The sequence below is a fragment of the Marmota marmota genome, unplaced genomic scaffold, assembly GCF_001458135.2.
Source record: "Marmota marmota marmota unplaced genomic scaffold, marMar, whole genome shotgun sequence".
Taxonomy (NCBI): Eukaryota; Metazoa; Chordata; class Mammalia; order Rodentia; family Sciuridae; genus Marmota; species Marmota marmota.
The window spans coordinates 7183828-7193368 of NW_026000093.1; the positions used below are offsets into that span (position 1 = coordinate 7183828).

The following is a 9541-nucleotide window of genomic DNA, read 5'->3' on the forward strand; positions in this document are numbered from 1 at the left end:
TAGCATAAAAGTTCTGCTAGAACACAAGAATTAAATAAGATACAGATATGTAATACTCAAAAAATTGTAAGTGTTGTACACTCATAGTTCAACTGAATATCATTCATCAGAGCAAGAAACAGGATGATCTCAACTAGAATGAAAAAAAGGGAAGTAAATAGGAGCCAACACTGAAATTATATAGATATTGAAATTATCTAATAAAGATTTTAAAGTATACATCATAAATGGATTTCAGTGAGCAATTACAAATACAGTCACAACAAAACAAAATAAAACAAAACAAAACAAAAAAATAGAGTCTTGGGCTGGGGTCCTGGCTCAATGGTAAGAGGCTTGCCTAGCATGTGTGAGGCACTGGGTTTAATTCTCAGTACCGAATATAAATAAATGAATAAAACAAAGATCCATCAACATCTAAAAAAAATAAAAAAATAGAGTCTCAGCAAAGTGATTAAAAAATCCCAGAAAGGTATTAGATGACATAAAGAAGAATCAAATAGAAATTCTGGAGTGGAGTAGTATAGTAACCAGAGTACAAAACTCAATGAAGGAGCTCAGCTCAGTGGAAAATACAAGTGAAAGAGTATGTGAGATTTTTTGGGGGGAGGGTACTAGGGATTGAACTCAAGGGCAGTCAACCACTGAGCCACATCCCCAGCTATTTTTTTTTTTTTTTTGTATTTTATTTAGAGACAGGCTCTCATTGAGTTGCTTAAGGCTTCACTGTTGCTGAAGCTGTCTTTGAATTCGCAATCCTCCTGCCTCAGCCTTCTGGGCCACTGGGATTACAGGCGTGTGCCACTGTGCCTGGCATATGAGAGATTTAAGACAGAAAAAAGATAATATTCAACCTGAACTACAAAGAGAAAACAGTGAAAAAAAAATCAGGTACCTGTAGAACTATTAAATATCTAATGTTTATGCCATCAATGTCCCCAAAGAAGAGAAGAAACTAGGTGGAGTTGAAAAGTTTTTGAAGGAATAGGACTGACAGTTCTCTGAATTTGATAAGAAACATAAACCTACAGATTCAAAGAACAGAGTAAACCACAAACAGGATAAACACAAACATTTCTGTGCCAAGACAATTCATAGTCAAAAACTTGAGAGCTAAAGATAAAGATGTAAAAGCAGCCAGAAAGAAATGCTGCTTCACCTGTAACAAATAAAGTGTCAGTGGTTTCTCAACAAAACTAAGACAGCCGAAAGGGAAGTGGCACATTTTTCAAGTCTGTAAAGGAAAGATGGATCTGTGTATTCCAAAATTTTATATTTGGAGAAAATATCCTACAGGAATAAAGAGGAAATCAAGACGTTGTCAGTGTGTGAGGATAAAATTGGTAACCTCTTCCCCAAACACTCATGCCCTAATCTCTAGAATCTAGAGATTAAAAGATGTTGTCCTACATGGATAAAAGTGACTTATCAGATGTGATTAAGTTCACAATGACAATCTTGAGATGGAGAGATTATCATTGACTATTTGGGTGGGACCAATGTGATCCCAAAGTTGTTTTTAGAAGGAAGGCAGCAGAGTCAGAGACAGAGAAGAGAATATGATGATAGAAACAAAGGAGAGGAAGATGAGAAGAGAAGGAGAGAGAGAGAGAGAGAGAGAGAGAGAGAGAGAGAGAGAGAGAAAGAGATACTAGATTTGAAGATATTACCAATTGTTTTTAAGGAGGAAGGGGCAACAAACCAAGAAATGTAGAAAAAGCAAGGAAAGAAACACTCCCTAGAACCTCTAGAAGGAATTACCAAGGCTGTCTTCTTGGTGTTAGCCCAGTGAGGATAATTTTGAACTTCTGACAACCATAATTATAAGGTGATCAATATTTGCTGTTTTAAGCCATTAAGTTTTTGGTAATTTCTTACAGCAGTAACAGAAAATTAATATGCTCAGATAAAGGAAAACCAAGAGAATTTGTCTCCAGCATATACACTTTAAAGAAATGGCTAAGGAAATTTATCTAAATAGAAAAACAAATTATAGAAAATAATTTTGGAACAGGAGATATGAAGAAGGAACATGGTAAGCAAAAATATGGGTGCACATAATAGATTTCCTTCTCTCCAGTCTTCTAAATTATGTTTGACAGCTGAAGCAAAAATTATAATGTGATATTTGTTCTTAATGTATGAATAGGAAATATTTGTCAATTATATTATAAGCAGAGGAGAGTAAAAAGATGTGAGGGGAGATAAGGTTTCTATACTTCATCTGAACACTAAATTGTCAACACCAGTTATGTTGTTATTATATATAATTTAATACCTGAAGTATCCACTTAAAAAGTATGCAGAATAACTCAGGAACACACAAACAAATTAGCTGGAATTCTTTAACAAATTCAAATAACACACAAAACAAGAAAAAGATGATGGAAAAATAAAAATTAATAAGCAAACAGGAATCACAAAGTAAAATGGCCTACTAAGCCTTAACATATGGCTATTGCAGTAAAGATAAATGGTCTCAATGGACTACTTGGTGGAGACCCGTTGTTAGAGCATAAAAAAAAAATGGCCCAAGAATATGCTATCCATGAGAAACTCCTTTCAAATAATAAAAAAGGGATTGAAACGAAAAGGATGGTGTAACAGTTAATTTTATATGCCAATTTAACTGGGTCATATGGTACTAAATGTTGGGCCACATACTAGTCTGGGGGTGTCTGTGAGGGTATTTATATAGATGAGACGAACCTCTGAGTCAACAGGTTGAGTTAAAGTGATTGTCTTCCCTAATGTGGGTGGGCCTCATCCAATCAACTGAAGATCTGAATAGGACATAAGGTTGAACAAAAGGGAACTGCCTGACTATTTGATCTGGGATATTGGTCTTTCTGGTTCTCCTACTCAGATTGAAACACTGGCTTTCAAACCTGCTGGCCTTAAAACTGGAACTTATACACTTGGCTCTCTTGGTTTTGAGGACTTCAAACTTGGACTGCAAGTACATATCTGTTGTCTGGGTTTACAGCTTGCCAGATAAAGAACTTCTCAGGATTGTGTGAGACTTTTCAACGTGCATGCTATAAGTATTTATGTCTATTTCTTTCTCTGTACCTAGATAGATAGATCTTTCTTATTTATATATAAATATATCTCCTATTGGTCCTATTTCTCTGGGGAACTCTGACTAATACAGATGTGAAAAGATACTATGCAAGCATTAATCAAAATAAAAACTCAGTATCATCAAGATCCAATAGGATTTAATTGACATTTCTGAATTATTTCATCCAGAATAGCAAAATAAAAATTTATTTCAAAGGTTTATGGGATATTTCCAGAGAGTAAGTTTTACTGATGGTAGTCTCTGATACAAAATTTTAAACTAGAAATCCATATTAGAAACATAATAGGAAAATCTCCAAACACTTTAGAAACTGTACAATACACTTTTAAATAATCTTTAAATCAAAAAGAAAATCCCAAGGGAAATAAAAAATACATTAAATAGAATGAAAATGAAAATGTATCAAAATTTGATAAAAGTCACAGCATTATTGACAGGTAAATTCCTAGCACTAAGTGTTTACAATAGAAATGAAGAAAGATATTAAATTGGTAACTAAGCTCCCATCTTAAGGTTCTAGAAAAAAAGATAAGCCAAAAAATAAGGAGAAAGCATGGAGTAATAAACAAAAGTAAAAATTAGTGAACTTGAAATTGAAAACAGAAAATTAATAAAGTCAATACAAAAAAAAAAAAACAGAATCCTTTGCTAAAGTCGATAACATTAGAAAAACTCCATCAAGACTAACAGAGAAAGAAAAAGGGAGAACACAAATTACGGGTATCAGAAATGAATTAGGAGATAGTACTAAAGATCCTAAAGATATTTTAAAAAGTCAATATTTTGAGCAATTGTACATATGCAAATTTAACAACTTAGATAAAACAGGCTAGTTCTTGTGAAAGTACATATTACCACAACTCATCTAATATGAAACATCTGAACAGCACTGAAACGATTAAGAAAATTGAATCTGTAATATAAAAACTCTTTTTTTTTTAATTTTTTACTGTGGGTTGTTCAAAACATTACAAATTTCTTGACATATCATATTCGACACTTTGATTCAAGTGGGTTATGAACTCCCACCTTCACCCCATACACAGATTGCAGAATCACATCAGTTACACATCCATTGATTTACATATTGCCATACTAGTGTCTGTTGTGCTATATAAAAACTCTTGAAAAAAAATTCCCAGACCCCAGATGTTTTCTTCTTCTTTTTTTTTCTTTTCTTATTTAAAGGCAGTAATTTTTTTTGGAAATAGTTAATGCAACTGTTGCTAACACAATAATAATAGTACTCCTGGCTTCACATACTAACCTGGACTTCGGATCAAGTGCTGATTAGCCCAGTAAGGGAGGTCACCAAAAAAACCTAAATCCATTTTCAGTCATGTCTAGTCTTATACCCTCCATTCTCCTTTTTTAGCATTTGAAGACAACAGGTTGAGTTGGCAGATATTGTTTATGGACCCCTGAGGTTGTTTTTACCGATTCAATCTCAGTTTTATTGAATTCTTGATAACAGGAATAGGATTTGCAGGGAGAGCAGGGATATCAGAAAGGTCTGTACTTGATGTTTTCTGAGAGGCCAACAGAGAAGCCGCTGTCTGAATAGTTTCTGATTGAGTTGTACTTGTCTCTGTATCAAGTTGTTCCTTTGTTTCTGTTTTATCATGTCCACTCAAAGCAAGACAGTTAGCATCTTCGCTTGTTTCATCCTCTTCTGTTTTGGTTTTCTTGGGACTCTCTTCTTTATGAGGTGACGATGTCCTCTTGACTCCTACTATAGGATTAGGTATTTTTGTTGTTGCATTTCCTGAAGGTCTAGGTGGTGGGTTTACCAGACGTGTTGAGGAAACAACTCTGGAGACCGTAGGCTTTGGTGGTGGAGAAATGGCTGGTTGTGTGGCAGTTTGAGGAATGCTTTCACTTGATGTACCCCCTGAGCTTTCACTGGAATTTACTTGTGGCGTAGAAACTTCAGTAGCCTGTATGTTGGTCACAGATGCTGCTGTCACAGCTGGAGCAGGACTGTTTCCCTGAGAGCTGCCAGAACTGTTCAATGGACTGGTCTTCATAGCACTAGTAGGTGAAGGCACAGACATGCTGTTATCACTGTCCATAGACAAGTCAAGGCTGCTGTCATTCAGAGCTGATAATTTGACACCTTCTGTTGAATGCTTTTTCTTTTTCTGAAGCACATGATTAGGTAGTAGTTGATGGAGTTGCTTTCTTTTTACATGCATTGCAGCAATTTTCATATCCACCTCAAACATCTTGCTGTTTATTGCTTGCCTATAAACTGTATCTGTGAAAGACTGAATGTCATAGGTAAGATCAACACTGAGATTTTCAGAGTTTTCTGTTTTTTTAAACACTAACCCAATCACCCACATTGTGCGAAATTCTTCCTTGTCAGGATTTTCTTTGGGTGCTGGAAATGACTGGGGATTCACATGAGCCAGTGTAATAAATTCATTCTTCTCCAAACTTCCAACCAAGATTCGAATTTTTGATTCCACCAAGCCCACCCATTCTAGGCGTTGTTTTTCCGTTGGTGCACTTGCTAGAAGTACAATATAATGCTTGTACTTTTGAAAGAAGTTTGGAGCTTCAAAAAGTTTGGACCACTCTGCCTTACTCAGCAAAATTTCATCTGTGATAGCAAGACCTTGTTTAAACTCCTCAACCATGACCATCCGTGTTGAAACGGACACATTGTACGTGGAGTTCTGCTGTGGGTATGCTGGTGTAATTATAGGCATAAGATGGTACCTATCACTGGGGTTTACCCTTGGGTCCCATACAGGCAAATTAAGATTGCATTCTTCAGGCTGTTTCAATAGCACTGGATTTGGCCATTCCCATTTAGAAAATACCAAGAAAAATTTATGTACAAGAGTTGATGCTATTGCATTTGGATAAAGCTGGCAAGTTCTTGCTACTAGCATAGCCCAGGAAACACCACCGAGGAAACCTAATATATTGGAATAGATGTTGTGGCGTTTGGCCCACAGTTTGATAGCTCTCAGAGTTAACCTGAAGTTGTCAATGTTTGGTACTAGGTGTAAAATTTCATCGGTTACCCTGCAACCATTAAGACTTCTTATACATCTTATATCTAAATTTTTAAGCAGACTGTCATCTCGTAGGTCCAAATCTTCTGGAATAGTCTGCAGTGCTAATCTTGCAAACAAAATATCAATCTCTATCCCATCAAAACAGAGTTTGATAACTGGTACAAAGGCCTCTTCAACAGCTCTTAAGTCTTTAACTTCTTCTTGTAATTTCAATTTATCATAGAACGAGGTGAAAAAGTCACTTCGATCAACGTGTCTTGGTGCAACACACAATGCATCAATGTCGGCACCTTTTGTATGTACTCCTAATCTGTAAGATCCAAACGTAAAAATTTTTCCTCCAACATTTTCAATTACAGATTGTGGAAGATTCTTGCTTTCACTGATTTCTCGTATCCACTCTTTCACCAAGTTATTTAATTTTCCCAAAATTAAAATCCTGCGCTGCAGCTCCTCTTCCTCTTCAAAAACCCCAAAGGGTTTCAAAGTCTCGATTAGTTTCTGTGTAAGTATGCAGTCAGTCTCCTTGGGGGCTGCTAAGCTGATAGGAGAAGTAATGCCATAGTGCTTCTGTGGCGGCTGTGTTTGTTGTGATCCCTGCGTCGTAACTGGAAACGGCATCGTCTCCTGCGCCGGCACCGCCCAGTCACTTCCCCCCCGCAACCGCCGCCGCTGCCGCCCTGGGCATGATCCACTGAGGCGGGAGGGAGGGAGGGGGGGGGCCTGCCTCAGCCCTGGGTCCAACCCCACTCCCGCACCCGCTCCCGCCGCTTTAAGCGCCCCCAGATGTTTTCATTGGAGAATTTTACCAAATATATAAAAAAGAATTAATACACATTTCTCCTTCAGAAAACAGAGGGAAAACTTCCCAATTCATTTTATGAAATCAGCATTACCCTAATATCAAAACCAGACAAAGACAATATAAAAAAGAAAACTAATATCCCTGCTTAATATAAATGCAAAAAATCTTTCACAAAATATGAGAAAAATAGAACTCAGCAGACAGTATGAACAGTGGAGGTTATTCCAGGGACTCAGGGCAACTCAATGTTTAAAAATCAGTTACCGCATTAATAGGTTAAATAATGAAAATCACATGATCATATTGACTGAAACAAAAAAATATTTGAAAAAAATCAAATGATAAAAAATTCAGAAAAGCAGGAGTAGAGGGAAATCTTAATTTGATTAAAAAAAGCCTATATGGCTAATATTATTTTAATGGTAAAACATTAAATGCTTTCACTCTAACGTGGGCCATCTATCCTCACCATTGCTATTCAGCAGAGTGGTGAAAGTTCTAGCCAGTGAAATAAAGAAAGGAAAGGAAAGAAAAGATATATAGATCAGAAAGAAAACAAACAAAAAAAAAAAAATAAGTTTTTATTTGTCCATGACATGATCATGTAGAAAATCTCTAGAAATCAATGAGAAAAAAAAGTCCTCCTAGAACTGATAAGTGGGAAAGATTACAAAATTAAAAAAAAATATTAAAAATCAATTATATTTCTTGGTCATACAATATCCTTGAGGATTAAAAAAATGAGATATTTTCTTGTATCTAACAAAACATGCATAGAACTTGTAAGCTAAAAACTATGAAATTGTGATTAAAAAAAAATCATAGAAAATCTAAGGAAAAAGAGAGACATTCTATATTTCTGGATTGGAGGTCTTAACATAGTAAATTTATGTCAATTTTCCCCAAATTGATAAACAAGTTAAACACTATTCCTATCATACCTGTAGTAGGATGTAGTTATAAAATGATTGTTCTAAAATCTACCTGGAAAAGCAAAGAACTAAAATAGATTTACAAAAAGTTTGAAAATGAAGAATAAAATGTAAGGAAATTACTGTACCTGATTTTAAATTATTATCCAGCAATAGTAATCAAGACTGCATGGTATTGGCAGAGGAATAGACATCATGATCAATAGAACAGAATAAAGTATCCAGAAATACCCCATAAAAATCTGGTGAACTGAATTATGACAAAGGTGCTAAAACAATTCATGGAGAAATTTTCAGTGAAGAGTACTGGTGTAGTTCTTTTTCCTAGGCAAAAAATGAATATGAACCTCACTCTTTTTTTACAAAAATTAGGTAAAAATTGATGATAAATTTAATGTAAACTTAAGAACCAAATAGAGATCAAATATCAATGTATAACATTTTAAGAAGATAACATGAGAGAACATCTTGGAACCCAGGGCTTGGGAAGAGTTATTGGAGTTTCAATCAATCAAAGAAAAACTGATAAATTTGATTTCATCAAAATAAAAACTGCTACTCTGCAAAACTAAGAGAGAGCGAAAAATTAATCTAAAACTAAGGAAAAATATTTCAACTTCATATATGATCAGGAAACCCATATTTAGAATTTGTAAAGGACCCTCAAAACTCAACAGTGAAAAACAATCTAATTAGCAAGTGGGCAAAGGACCATGCAGAGACATTCCACTAAATATATATGCAGATGGTAAATAAGTACATGAAAAGATGTTCAATTTTGCCAGCTTTCAGGGATGAGATTTCACTACATATCGGAATATCACAAAGGTAAAAAAAAAAAAAAAAGGGAAATTATCAAATGCTGACCTAGATTTCAGAAGTATCTGTGTAACAGGACCCCAGATCCAGATCAAGGCACCATTCAAAACTCAGGAGATTTCAAATAAAGATACAGATTTTCAGTTTCTTTTCATAGATTGGAAAGTCTCAGAGCACTGGGCAGGCTTAGTTACACTACTACAGCTAACGAGTAAGTACTCCCGTTAGAAAGGTCAGCCCTGTTATAGTTAGAACAGTTATTGAATGCCTATATAAACTCGAAACTACAATGGTGTTGGGAATATTTTTTAAAAAGCAAATTTTCCTTCTTATAGTTGAGCTCTAACATAGAACATTTCATATAATAAATATTTTAAAATTTCAACTTGGAATTAAGTACTGCTAGAGATTGAATGTCTGTATTTATCAGATTTCATTGTTAAAACATATCTGCACTGTGGTGTTTGGAGGTGGGACCTTTCCCTGGTTGATTTAGATCATGAGGAATGGGATTGTGCTTTCATAAAGAGGCCCCAAACAGGGCTGGGGATGTGGCTTAAGCGGTAGCGCGCTCGCCTGGCATACGCGCGGCCCAGGTTCGATCCTCAGCACCACATACAAACAAAGATGTTGTGTCTGCCGAAAACTAAAAAATAAATATTAAAAAATTCTCTCTCTCTCTTTAAAAAAAAAGGGGGGGGGGGGGGAAANGAATGAAATATAAGATGGTTTGTTACTTGAAAATATGTGAACACTTTATCTATTTTATAAAAATTTTAAGGGGAAAAATCACAATTGTATCACTAGACAACACAAAAAGCAAATGATTAAATTTAGGAGCCAATTCAAACTCCCTTTCTGAAAATAACTA

At 35.3% G+C, this 9541-nt stretch overlaps 1 protein-coding gene across 2 annotated transcripts; it reads right to left on the reverse strand.

The window, feature by feature from the left end:
* Positions 1-4235: 4235 nt before the first annotated feature.
* Positions 4236-6896, reverse strand: LOC107142394 (poly(A) polymerase alpha). 2 transcript variants are annotated; one of them, XM_015485795.2, is made up of 2 exons: positions 4753-6896; positions 4236-4689 (listed from the first exon to the last, which is right to left on the reverse strand). In XM_015485795.2, the coding sequence occupies exons 1-2, from the start codon at positions 6733-6735 to the stop codon at positions 4519-4521; spliced, it is 2154 nt and encodes a 717-aa protein (XP_015341281.1). In that variant the 5' UTR covers positions 6736-6896; the 3' UTR covers positions 4236-4518. The 2 variants fall into 2 exon arrangements, with proteins under 2 accessions (XP_015341281.1, XP_015341280.1); XM_015485794.2 differs by having other exon boundaries at positions 4236-6896.
* Positions 6897-9541: the final 2645 nt, after the last annotated feature.